Source organism: Desmodus rotundus, chromosome 3, assembly GCF_022682495.2.
Source record: "Desmodus rotundus isolate HL8 chromosome 3, HLdesRot8A.1, whole genome shotgun sequence".
NCBI lineage: Eukaryota > Metazoa > Chordata > Mammalia > Chiroptera > Phyllostomidae > Desmodus > Desmodus rotundus.
In genome coordinates this window covers 77,279,366-77,293,619 of record NC_071389.1, presented here as the reverse complement: position 1 = coordinate 77,293,619, position 14,254 = coordinate 77,279,366, and the positions used below count along the sequence as shown (strand labels likewise).

The window sequence follows — 14,254 nt, the reverse complement described above, 5'->3', positions numbered from 1 at the left end:
CAGCAAGAATTCAACTGAAAATAGCTTAACATTTTTATTTTGGCATAACTCTACTTAAGTTTCTTACAGTGACCCTATACTGGAAATAACTCACCAATAAAGTCTATGTAATCTACCACAGTGTGATGACACGCTGAGAAGGAAATATTGATCTAGGTATAAATACCCCAGTTTCCTCAAACATAAAATGGTAGTGTTATACTGACCATAGCGATTTGCCACAAGAATTCAATAAAATTCCAAATATGACTTTCGTAACATTCTGCAAACTATAGAGCTAATTCAAATAAAAAGTATCACCATCAAGAAAAGTAAGAAGCTATTAACATTACTGGGCCAACATGAAATAAAGAGGAGGTCCCCCCACGCACCTATACAAGGCTTCTTCACCATTCGGAATCTTCCTGTTACCATATACCCCCAGAAAGACGTAAGTGCTGCTGTGTGAGGATATTAATACACAGACTTAAGTGAGCCACCTGACAAATATTTTCTACCAAAAGCAACTAATGTACCTTTTTGAGTCCAAGGCACTAAACCTCAAATTCATCATAGCACTTCAATAATTTATTTTTAGATTGTCCCGAAGACTTAACCTTAATTTGACACCAGCACATTTATTTCTTCAAGCCTTGTGGAAAATACTAACATGGAGGCATCTTACTAAGAAATGGAGGTGATGAGCAAAACTGCTTAGACAAAAAAAAATTTTTAAGGAGATAAACAGAATGATACAGAGAGCGCTACAATGACAGAAGAACAGAAAATGTGCTGTCTCTGCTGACTCAATGTCATGGGGTGATCCTGATGGCAATCTATTTATTTGCACCTCAATTTCCTACTCATCTAACTTCATCAGCTATTATAAAAGATAAGGATGATTGCTTTACAACACCATAAAATATATTAATTAGCATATTTTGTCACCTAGGTTCAATTCCTCCAATCATGTTAATGTCTCCACTATTCTGACTTTAAATTTTCTTTATGAATACAAAACCACTCTACTGAATTTTCCCATTAATATTCAATTTTTTCTTTTCTAAAAACAAGTCAGGGAAACACAAAAGCATCAATCACACTTAAAAGTACACATGACCCCCTAATCTCTGAACCCTGAGGGATACACACAAAAGCTGCACAGATTTAGGAAAGGGAGAGAAATTCAGACTACATCCTAATGAATCCCAAATACACCATTTAAAATTCTGACCTCTCTGCCGAGTGTTTCTTAAATTTCTAACTAACTTTTGGAGGTCAAGCTGTTAAATGAACTCACAACAAATTTATTGTCAACTGCTCCTTCTCTCTTAAAACTATTCTTAAATTTTTTCATGCTGGTAAATGACATCATTTAAGAAACTCCAAAATTAACATCCTCACTTTCCCCACCGTTCTCACTTCCTGCATTACACTGTTAACAAATCTGACCGGAGCTTGTCATGTCCATTCCTTCTTTACATTCCTACCAGCCCTGCGTTACCCTCTCTCACCTGACCTTCAATGACAGCCTCCTCAATGATCTCCCTGTTCCTCATACCTCGCCCTCCCTCACACTGCCTCCCAAATTATCCTTCCAGAAATCTAGACAGACTCATGTTGCTCCACTTCACAAAAACCTTCAAAAGATTCAGTCAACCTAAAAATAAGCCAGGACCATCCTATATAAAGCAATCAACCCATTCTCAATCCCCTTTAACCTGCTTTATTTTTAGTAACAGTGGATATGACCTTCTAGATACTTGTCTCCTGCCACTAGAATGAGAGCAGGAACATTATTTGCTGTCTGGTGCGTTCTCTACTATATCCCTAGCTCCTAGAATAATACCTGTCACAGAGAAAGCGGTCAATCAATATTTGCTAAATGTATTAACTTAGCAAAGATCTTCTATTATGTCACTAAACATCCTTTCCAGCTTTTATCTTCCAACTCTGAAAGACCCTTAACCAAATGTATCACAATCCATCTTTATTCAACAAGGCTCAGTTTAGAAGCCACCTCCTCCTTGAAGCCTTCTGCAAATGCACCTGACTTAATGACTCTTTCCTGTGGGCTCACATGCCACATCACTTGCACCTTTAACATTCAGTTCCCTCTTCTTTGCTTTATAACACCACAAGTCTAGGGCATATGGAGGGCAGAAACCTTTTAGTCAATTTTGCAGCCCCAGGATGTAGTTCAATATATAGACGCTGCTTAGCAAAGGCTGTGTAAAACTGAGAATATGACCTCTTCAATCTTTGTTTAAAAAATAAAATGAAAAAAGCATCTATGAGAAAGGACAGTTTGGGTGCCTAGTCTAGTGTCTGGCACTTGGTAGGAACTCAGTAACTATCTACTAGATCAAGTTGAATATTGAGATAGCTTTCTGCTTATTAAAAAGGTGAATAGTCCTGGAAGAGTCAACATTTCAGGCAAAACTTCATCATTTTACCACACTGTGAATTAGATTAATAGATCCTCTCCTTTGAGCAGGTTCTGATACTACTACAGGAGGGGAAGAGAGAATGAGCACACTGGGTGGAGGTCTCGAGCATACTGGGACAGAGAGGGCTTTGAGGGGCGAACACCCACTGTCTTGGTTGCAGCTAGTAATAACACATTCTCTATCCCTAGCCACAAGAACCCAGAGCATTATAAACAGGAAACGCCAGCCGGTGCTAGGCAGCTGTAAACCATAAATAAATCTGATTTTCAGTTCCCTGAAGGGTTTGTCATGCCTGAATACTTCAATCCTAAGGCCTTTGGTCTTTACTCCAAAGGTAAAAATCAAAGCCCAGGGTGGACGTGAAGTATGTGCTTCAGTGTAGCTATCTAAAAGTTTCCCTCAGAGCTTAAGCCAGTCCCTTAAAAGCAGATGTTCAACATGCACTCTCCAAAAGACTCCACAAGTTATGAGTGAGTTAAATCTAATCAGGACTCAAGTGAGGGGAAGAATGAGGCCCACAACCAATCCCCTCAATCCTGTGGCCTTTGGGCCAGCTAGCCACCCACTTATGTCAGAAAGGGATATAACTTCTAGGTTCATCTCAATTTTGACATAATGTTATTATGAATACAAAGTTACAAAAAAGGCCACAAGTCCATGGACAACCTACAGTCCTCCACAGGCCACCAACAATCTCTACACTGCCCTTAACTGACGATCTTTATATGAATTCTTTCTTAGTTTGAATGGAAGGCAGAAATTCATGGTATTCATCGAATGAGGTTTAATCACTGTGATGTTCTCCTGTGAGAACAATGAAGAATAATCTTATTTTACTTAAAAAAGAAAATTTTCCTACAGGTAAGCTCCAGTTGTATAAATTTTCAGAAATGAAAATGAGCACCAAGATGAGGATGCTGCTCCCTGTGACCGTGAAGCAACGCTGGCCACACTGCAACAGCTCAGAAAAGGACCAGACCCTCCACTTCTAACAGACTGGTCCCCGGGGCCAACCTGAACGCCTGACGTTTCCTTGACGTTATTTGAGCTGCTCTGGCTTCTACAGGCATCACCACCAAGTGTTCTAGAGGAATGCCAGGTCCAGTGTGATAATTTGGGGAAGTGAGAGCCATGTCACCTTCCTCTTTGAATCCCTCAGTGTCTTCACACAGTATACACATGTGCTGCGTTTAAGTTCATCTTTTCTCAGCAAGGCAAAATATTCAGTTCTGTAAAATAGGTTAATCTCAAGCTATATATGTAAGCGTTCACTAAAATAAATTAAGTGGGTTTCTTCTTGGTAAGAATTGCATAGGAATTTGAGAACCTGACAAAAGTGCACAGAGTTTAGAGTTTCCAGTCAACCAGAAGACAGCTATCACTCGGAAATGAGTTACTTCTCTGCCAGGTAACAGGCACACACTGGCAGTCAAGTGGTTTGTCAGCTGAGAGTGACCTGTGTAAGGAGAAAGCCAACAAGGGACCTAAATGGAATGAAAGCCCTCTCAGGATGTCTAACCCCAAACTAACCCCACTCTATGGCATCTTTCATGAAGTCACTTTCCATACAGTTCTAATCAGATCCCCTCAACCCTCTCCCTAAAGTCAGGTTATCCAGCTCTCCCAGGATGGTTTTGGTCCAGAGTCCATATTCCTAGGTAAGTTTAACTTTCTTAAGCAAAGGTCAGGTGTATGAATGGGTTCTGAGGCAACCAACCACACCACCTGGAGAGTCACGGTAACTACCAGAAGGTGGACTGTTATTCTATCACGGAATTCCTTGAGGTAATGATAACAGGGCTGTACTATGCTCATGTTACAAGTAGACCATTCCAGCATCACACCAAAGTTTTTCAATGTAATAATTTACACTATGAAAAGAAGTTACTATTTAAAGGGGGTGAATGCAAACATGCAAACACACCACCAATAAATGACTCCTAGAGCATCTATAATTAGTGTTATTAAGAATACCAAAACGACCGAAGAGTCTTTATAGGTAAGTGCTCAGCTATTTGCCAGGTTATTACTACTCAGCACACAAATGGTAAACAATATAAACATTTTTGTCCAATAAGATAAAAATTTAACATCTTTCTCATGAGAAATTTAAAACAGCATTTTCAAGATGCCCTCATATCCACAGCATTCTCCAAAGGATTTGTGAGCTAAAAGTGACCAATCTTTTATAAAGGATACAGAGTAACAACAATAGTGACATAGATTTTACATGTTAATTCATTAATCCCCACAATAACCCCACTGTAGGTCGGGCCAACTGAGGCAATTCAAGTAACTTGCAGAAATACATTTCCTTAAGTGGTAGATGAGAACCTGTGATTCCCAGACTTAGGCACACGCTGGAATCACCGGCAGGAGGTGGGGTGTGGAGTAGTCTTTAAAACTCCATTCCCGGTCTAATTTAATTGGTATAAGCTGCGACCCAGGCATCAAGATTGTTAAAGGTGCCCAGGTGATTCTAAGCAAAGTTTGAGAAACGTTTGATTTTTGCTCTTAACCATCAGGCGTTAGAAGTATTGCTGTAGTTCTGTGTCTCTTGCCGGAGAGTTTCTTCGCTGAGGTGCTAAAATCCGGGCAAAGGTAGAGAGAGAAAGCAAAAGGGGAAGAGGCAACAAGCCTTGCCTAGGGTTAACGGGCGCAAGCTGAGACTGGACGCAGACTGCTCGGCCGTGACCGGAAAAGCTGTGCGGCCCGCGACTTAGGGCAGGGGCGGCGGTCCCACTCCCGGTGGGGCCCGAGAGGGCAGGTGTCCCGGAGTTCGAGAGCGCAGAGAGGGCGCGGGGTCACAGTCTCGGCACGCTCCCTCTCACGTTACGCCCCTCCTCCGGCCCGCGGATGCCACCGGCAGGGGTTGCGGCTTGTGCCCAGCGCTCGCCGGGCCGCTCCAGACCACCCCGGCCCCTGGGGCGCGAGTCAGAGCCAGCCGGTTGGGACCTAAGTTACTTTCTGCCGCCAGGCCAACGCCGGAAAGTTCCTTACTTTCCTCCTCGAGGCGGGTATGGGAGGCGCAGGAGAGGACTGGACCTGAGTGCGGGAGGGGAGGGAGGCGGTGTCCCAGGCTGAAGCCCAGCTCCAACGCCCGGCCCAAGCGCCCGCCACCCCTCCCCTCCCGCTCCCTTTCCGTCCGCACCGTATACCCACCCGGAGGTGAAATCCTGCTGCACGCTCAGCAGCCGCTCACGCAGGGTCTCCAGCATCGCTGCCCCCGTGTCTCCTCCCGTCAGGTCACAGACGTCCGCCGCTGCCTCTGCTCCGCGCACCTGTCACCCGCGAGCTCCACACACCCGTAGACCGCCCCGCCCCCGGCCCGGCCTACGTCCCCGCGCCGCAGCCCCTTCCGCGTTTCGTCTGGGCTCGCGCTCTCTCGCCCCGCCCCAGCCCGGCCTGCGCAGCCGCAGTGGGCCGTGCCTGGTTAAGACTGCGGTTAAGGGGCGTCTCTTCCCTCCCCACAGGAAAAGCTAGAGGCTCCATGCAGGTCTACAGCCCAATCTGGGCCAGCTCGTTTTTTCATTTTAAAATGGGAGTGGTATCGGGAAAGATTGTTTTAAGTTGAGGGCTCCTTTGAGTGCAACGCTGGTTTTTATGGTTTGGAGGAGAGCTGGTTAAATTCTTGCAAAGCGTACACTTTCTCATAGGGAATTGTTTCATGAGCCTTGGGTCAAAGGTCTGACTCCACAGGCCTTGACTTTGGATGAGATAATCATCAGAGTCTCAGTTTCTTCATTCATAAAATGGCAATAAGAATCAACTGTTTCTACATCCTTACTTTCCACTCTCTCTGCAGCCTATCCCATCAGGCTTTTGTGCACTTCACAAAGGAGGTTGCCTTGTCCAGCCACTAGTGACCACCATGTGCCCACACTGTTTCCTACTTATCTTCCCTGATTTCTTTTGTTGACTGTGCAGTGTTGTTGTGCAGTTTTTGTTGACTGTGCATTGTGTTGACTCAATGCAGTTTCTTGCCTTATATTTAAGACTTATCCTCTCTTGACTTCAAGAACACCATACTTCCACTCTTCTTTTGTCTCTACTATTTCAGCAGCTGCTTGGAAGGCTTCATTTCCTGCCTCCTGCTCATCTCCACCTATGCTCTCTGCCTGGATTATTCTGTAATTTATATCAATGCACGGATGATGCCCAAATCTCCATCTTCATCCCTGTCCTCCCTCCCCTCCTTCCATTCACACCAGTTGTTTACTCATGTATCCAATAGGCATCTCAAAACTAACATACCCAAAATTGAAAATTTGATTGCATAGTCACCTCCTAAACTGCACATCCCCCAGTTTTTTCCATTTTGGTAAATAGCACCACTATGCTCAACTTTAGCCACCTTAAATCGCCCCTACTTCCTCTCCATTCCTCATCCTCTGTATTAATCCATCAAGTGTAATTAACTTTATTTCTGAAGTAATGCTGGAACCTGCTTCCCTTTCTCCATCTTCACTATCATCATGGTAGTCCAAGGCACCACCATCTTTCACCAGGAACATTGACGGTTCTCCTAATTCTACTCTTTTGCCACCCACACCTCTGTAATCCACCTTTGACACAGCAGTGAAATAAAATTATTTAAAAGAGTAATCAGGTCATGTTGCTCTCCTGCTTAAAATCTTTCAGCTGCTTTCTGTGTACTTAGCATAAGATTCAAACTCCTTATTTGGCTTACAAAGCCCTAAAATTTGAACCGTTCCTGATACTCTATCCGAAGCAAGTACTATTCACCTATTGGGCCCTTGATGTTTAAGCCACACTAACCTTGTGTGTGTGTGTGTGTGTGTGTGTTCCTTGCAAATTCCAGGTTCATTTTTATTTTGAGGCATTTTCACAAACTTTTCTCCAAACTATCCCATGGCTGGTTTGTTTATAGCATTCAGGTCTGAGTTTAAGTACCATCTCCCTAGATAGCCTTCCCTGACCATTCAAGTTACCCGCCCAATCACTTCCTATCACATGCCCTGTTTCTCAACTTGGTATACATCACTATCTGATAATTTATTTAATAGTTGTTTAATTTTTAAAGTTATTTATTTATTTACACATTTATTTTAAAACCAGGGTTAGGACTAGGGTGAGGCAGGTTAAAGCATTCATCTCAGTTGCAAATTTAAGGGGGAGCCAAAAAGCTCAGTAATCAAGACGAAAAATACTTTAATGCAGTATTTAAAATGTTTGAAATTAGTTGAAAAAATGTGTGGAGTACAAATATCAAAATTTTAAGTGAAGACGGGATTTGACAGGACTAGAATTAGATGAGGTGAGGGAGATAGGCTGCACAATTACAGAGAGCCCTGTCTATCAAGATTTAACTCTATTTTATTGAACTCTGTGTCCCCAGCACCTAAAATAGTGAATGCTGCATAGTAGAAACTTACGTACCACTGTTGATTGGTTTGTCTGGAATTCAGTAAGATAGAGTACCCAGTTTATGGTTAAGGAGAACAACTCTTCTCCACTCTTGATGTTTTCTCCATGTGGATGACTCTCCCCCACTAGTCTAATACTCCGGGCTTTTCCTGGTGGAGGACAGGTGACTGCTGATTAGTGAGCTATGGAATAAGGGCCCACTCTCTTCTTTTCCTTGGGTGCAAACTTCCAACAAAGAGCACTCACTATAAAGTTACACTGCCAGGGGAGGAGGCTGCCAGTGCTTTCTGTGAGTAGGTGGGCAAGTCTTAAACTAAGTTTCAGTAATAGGAGTTCTGCTCACCCATGAATACAAGCTATGTGTGTCATCGCCCTTACCAGAAATGAAAGTTGCATTTCAGCCATTTCATGGTGATGCTATTGTCTTATTTCTCAGTTGACGCAGACAAGTGAAAGAGAGGGGTAGCATTTATTGAGCCTTTGTCTACCTCCCAGAAACAACCTGGTGAGTAATTAAATGACCGAATCTATAGACACTGATGCCTCTGGTACTGGGAAAGAAGAAATCTTTATTTTATTCAATTAAATAAACTCCTCCAGTGATAAGCTCTCAATTTACTAAATTTTATAGATTCCAACAAATCGCCAAGTCAGAGCAAAAGGACTCTGCCTATCACCTAAAAATAGCTTTACTTGTGTGCATTTTTTGTCTTGACCACTTGTTTTTTTAGTCTTTGGCATAGAGGTTTGTTTTGAGGTGTTTTGTAAACATTCATAATTCCATCATGTCTGGTAAATCCAAAAACAGTGAAAGTTTAAAAGAGCTAAAAGAAGACAATGTATTATAAAGAAAATAAAATTTTTTAAAAAATGAAATAGAACATGGCCACTATTGTACATGGATTGTTCTGTAGGAATGATTAAGGACCAAGAGTTGAAGCATGTGACACATTGCACTGATTTAAGTACCAGTAATCAGCCAGAAACTAGAAAGACTGATTGACAAAATGAAACAATAAAAATTTTAAGTACACTTAGAGAACCAACATCAGTAATGGAGGCTGTTGGCCTAATCTTAATTTAGCAATTGGTTGAGAGTCAATTTGAAAATGTATTATCAAGCACAGAGAAGGCTTTCTTGGTAAAACATTTGGTGAAAACACCAAAACTGCCAAGAAGCCCCCTATGGCTTTCCTGGACTATCAGCAGCACCTGAGAGCTTGTTGCAAATTCAGAATCTTGGGCTCCACCCAGACCTGTAGAATCAAAATCTGAATTTTCTGAACATCCTCAGGAGATTCATACTCATATAATGTGTGAGAAGCACTGCTCTAGGACACTCACTGAGAAAAAGGGGTTCCTTATCACAATAGATTCTTACAGTAGACAATGTGATAAATGGGGATTTAGTGGAATTGAACCAAAGAGAAAGATGCTGTGGAAGAAGAAGCTACAGAACCCAGAAGGTTTCACACTACTTTATTGGCAGAGGTTTTTTAGAGTAACTGGAAAGGCACTATTAACCTTTGAGTTATAGGAATCTAACTTAGGTTTGCAAAGGTATCTACAGCGTATTTATGTATATAATTTTTAAAAGCCAAGATGTAAATATTTTTCTTATCTTTAGTTTAGGAGTTTAAAATTGCCAGAAGAAATCATTTTAAAGCTATAAATGAATAGCTCGAAGAATAAGGTAAGCTATGTAAACCTGGAAAGGTGACATCAGCATGGCATTCAGAAAAGGAAAACAGAAACAGGAACCAGAAAAGCGAGAAGGGGAATTCTAACATGCAGGAGCAAAGATTAGGGCCAAGTTGAAGAAGAATGTAAAAGAAGGGGGTGTGGGAGGACATCAATGTCTGAAGACAGGAGCTAATAAACCAAGAAGGCAAACAGTGTCTGGAGTGACACTCAGGACAGCAAAGTTGGGAAAGAGTATTTCAACATGAACCAAACTGAAAGAACAGTGAGAGGCAGCTCAGCTGCATCTGTTTGTGTTTCGAGATTTTATTGCACAGCAGGCATACCTTGGGGATATTGCATGTTTGGTTCCAGACCACAGTAATGAAGCAAGTATCACAGTAGAGCAATTCTTTTTAAAAAAATATTTTTATTGTGTTTTTCCATTATCATTAATGCACCTTATACCCTCCTTCCCCACCCTGCCCGCATCACCACACTGTTGTCCATGTCCATGAGCCCTTTTTCCTTTTTGCTTGATCCCTCCACCCCTTTACCTACCCCCTCCATAGCTGTCAGCCTGCTCTCTATCTATGAATCTGTCTCTATTTTAAAGCCAGTATTAATCTTTCTGCTGGTGGAGGGTCTTGCCTTCAGTTTGTAAAAAACACAACACCTGTGGAGCGCAATAAAGAGAAGTGCAGATAAACAAGGGGTGCCTACACAATAAAATGTAATCAGGCACCTCACCTCGTCTTTTTGCTCAGATGAAGAAATGAAAGGTGTATTCAGTGCATTAGAGGAGGGAACCTCTTTTTTGCTAATCTATGTTTGGATCTATATGATCTATGAAATATTCATAAACAAACGAGTGACTCCATTCATCAAAGTAGAGGGAGCCTACATGAGTAAAGGAGACCACATTCTGTAACTCCTACAAACAAATGGTTTTTCCTGGAGAAAGTATATCTGAGAAATTATATCTTCTGAACCACTATAGAAATCTCAAGTAGGAGAGCTTAATAAACTGAAACTTTCTAATACAAATTAGTAGCAAGGGATAGAGAGAGAGAGGGAGGGAGAATTATTACCTGTAGGTAGCTTTCATCTTAATATAGGTGGGAAGAAAGTTCTAGTAATTGAAAAGGATTGAGGAGAATGGCAAATACAGGGTCTAGCACAAATAACGCCCCTTTTAAATTATAAACTCTTATTACAATATCATAAGCATGTAATTCTGTAAAATGACAATATCAAATTCAAGCACACCATATGACATTTTAGATGAAATGTTCAGATTAAAACTATAAATTCTTACACCCATATTGTTACCCTGCCAACCACGCTCCAGCAGGTGTTACTTCTGCCAGACCCTGTATCTACTAGGTCCCAGTGCCCTAAGAGTTCCTCTCTGCCCACAGGAATTGCCCATGTCAGTGCAAATTGATACTGAGAGTGTCTAGTAGGAAACTAGAAACAATCCTTTAAATAAAGCTAAGTTGATGGTTCTCAGTCTTGGCTGCAATTTAGAACCACTTGGGGAGCATTTAAAAAAATGCCAGTGCTGGGGTCAACCTCTGGAGACTCTGATTTAATTGGCCCGAGACCACCCCTCCTGATCTGAGCTGTTTGAAGAGCTTCCGGGTGACTCTAGTGTACAGTCAGTGCTGTGAACAGCGGAGCTGCCCTGCAGGGAAAGGCGGCAGACGCCCTTGCTCGAACAGCAACTCAGAATCCCGCAAACCCTGTCTGACTTCAGGATTCTGGACTATAGTTTGCCCCGGCCTGTCTCCTCATCACTTCCTTTGTAACATGTTGTGCATGGGCCTAATAAGCTCTAGTAGGTGTCATTTCAGGAAAAAAAAAAAATCCCTGTTCCTTCTCCTGATGACTTTCCAGTCCTGTTTATCTCTCTGTCTCTGACTTCCTCTGCTTTTACTTTTTACTCCAATTTCTGCTCTACCATATGACAACATGGCTTCAGCTTAATACCTTCTCTTTCTATGTCTCTTGGTTTCCACCATTGTTACTAACTGTGCCCTTTCCTGGGCGACCAGAAGAAGGCTCTAAATGTTTATGCCCGTGCTCTTTTAACAGAGAATGCTTCAGATAGCAAAGCAAGATCCTGTACCAGACCATCTCATGCTATATGTGTCTGCCTGTAGGCTGAGTACCAGTCCCTAGCCCAATCTTTCATGCCTAGGTTTCAGGGTCAACCATTACAAAACATGAGCGAAAATTGCGTTTGGCGTTTTTTTTTCCCTCCCAAAAGTGGATTATGAGGTACTGTTTTTTAGAGCTATACAAGGAGAAAATAAACCTACAATAACTCAATTAGAGACAATGTACCCAGTGTGTATCTGGTAATATTTTTGCTTGTCTCTTAAGTCAGAATTTTATATACAGTAAATGGTAAGTTTTCAAATGTTGCTTTTATGATGTGCTGAGAATTTCAACAAGGGGTGAGGGTATAGTTCTTATGTATAAAAATGCTGGGTCCCTCTTTAATTAGTGTATTTTCTGTTTATACCCAGAAATGGAAGTGAACAGATGTATTAATTGTCTTAATAAACCATGTATATGGCAATGAATAGCTTCGTAAATATTGAATTGTCTGTTCTTCCGGTATCAGAGCTCTGTTCCTGAAGTGAGTCTAATTACTGTGCCTATGCAATCCTCTTCAGCTACCACTCATTACCTGGTGGTACCTAGTGAGGGAACACAGCACTGAGGGAGAAGGAGCCAGTCAATGCAGGACTTTTCCTGAAAACTCAACTTTTGTTAAGGAGTGGAAATGTCACAAAACAGGAGCCCCATTCTTCCCCTCCTGGAGGCTGCAGTGATGAGGAAACACTGCGCTCTCACAGAGTAAACTGTGGACCGGGAGGAGGGGTCCGGGAGCACACTCCATCTGCTGGTTTCCCATTGTTCCCTAAAATGCATCCCCCAGTCCAGCAAACCTTGTGTCCTCAGGGTTTTCCACGACATCATCTACTCCACAAACAATTTTGAGGCCCTACTTATGATTGGTGGCAGGGACGTAGTAATTGTATTAATATTATCTTAAGCTATTATTATCATGATGATGATGGCTATGGTTTACTGAGCTCACTTGTACCAGACAGGATTTGAAGGACTCTATGTGTTTTATTTTCCCCATTTTACAGATGAAAAAATAAGGCACCTACCAACCCTTGAAGAGCATGTAATCTAGAGGTGAGGCAATTAGTGTTTGAAATGTGGCTGTGATAGCCCAGATGAAGGGTGACTAGCCTTGACTTTGCTTTGGAAGAAAGAGTCCCGAAAGGGAGTTCATTGTTGGGGCTTACCTGGGAAATTTAAATTCAGGCTTTTCAGCATAAACTCCTGGAAGGTACATGTGATTGGTTGGTGAGGTTGGGCATTTGGCCCATTCTCCCAGGGCCAGCTGCTGGCAAATGGCACCTGGTTACGCGGAAGCTAAAGCTCCCCTGGAAGGGAGCTGAGCCAGTCTAGCTGCTAGGCTGGTTACCCATAGCAAGACACTGGAGAAGAGAATAGAGAAGAAAAGGAGGCCACCAGAGCAGGAGAGAGGAGCATGCCCATGCGAGGCACTCTTGTACTCTGCCTGGAGTCAAGGGAGAGGGAGAGTCCCTTCCAGGGATTCAGGGTGGGAAGTAGACTCCCCTTAATGGGAACAAGGAGCTTTACAGTGTGAATGTTAATCAGAGACCTGGGTGGCCAGGTGCTGAATCCTGAACCTGGGGATGAAGAAGGAGAGGAGCTAGGCCCAGGCTGGGGAGGAATCTGTCTACCTTGTAGCTCAAACAGAAATGCCCTACTTCTGCCTTAGGTCACAGATGGTTCATTGCTAGCCCCCAGATCATTATAGTTTCTATTGTTCAAACTCAGAAGACTAAGGCACTGCCCATGTGACTGCAGAAGGACGACCAGCATTGTGAATCACCTACATGGCATCGGGTTCTAAGCAGGGCGGCGCAGAGCCTGACAACGTTTGTCTGTGTCAGTAGACATCCTGGAGTGCTCAGCCTCAAGACATGGTCCCAAAGCACCATCTGACTTTTATCCAGTTCGCAGTCTCTGAGGAAGGATTTTTGGAAGGAGTCGGTCACCCTTCTCGAGGGTCTGTATTCACCTTGCTAGGAGGAGCATATAGCAGGGACCAAAGGTAAGGATAGCGAGTCATTTTGGTGCAGGCCTTCTGGGAAGAGTCATCTGTGTGGTCTATTAGACCTGTGCAGATAAATGCAAACAGGCGTCCATTGCTCCAAAGAAGAGGATAATACAACATTTTGACAGGTGGATCTTAAAGGTTGTGGTGAAGAGGTGGGAAAATTTGCATAAAGTCCAAGGAGCCTCTTAAAATGGTAGACATAGAAACCCTAATGATTTCCTTTTGAAGTCATCCAATACTACAAAACGTATCACATAGACCAAAGTGATCTCACTGAGGACAGGTGACAGGCAGACCTCAGACTAGAGGAACCCACGGGGAAACTCATCTGGTGCAAAGGGTTAGGGAGGAAGAGGGGAAGAGAGGTTGGTACTGGTCACCTGGGCCCACCGCATGGCCTCGATTCTATTAGGGAAGGGCTACTTTGGGCACAGTGATGGTTGTGTGGGTAGGAAATGGTTGTATGTATGTATAAACAGAGACCTGAGTCACCAAACATGGGAGCCCAGAACAATTTCAGCATGGAACAACACATATCTACTCATAGTTTCCCTCTAGCCTCATGGGATGAACCTGACTTTTG

General features: G+C 42.8%; 1 protein-coding gene across 2 annotated transcripts in view; it reads right to left on the bottom strand.

The window, feature by feature from the left end:
* DTNBP1 (dystrobrevin binding protein 1) overlaps positions 1-5,786 on the bottom strand; it is a 182,756-nt gene extending 176,970 nt beyond the window's left edge. For both annotated transcript variants that reach the window (XM_024565377.3, XM_024565378.3), the window contains exon 1: positions 5,592-5,786. In XM_024565377.3, coding sequence (XP_024421145.2) covers positions 5,592-5,647 — 56 coding nt within the window. In that variant the 5' untranslated portion in view covers positions 5,648-5,786. The remainder of the gene's footprint in view (positions 1-5,591) is intronic.
* Between the last annotated feature and the right edge of the window lie 8,468 nt (positions 5,787-14,254).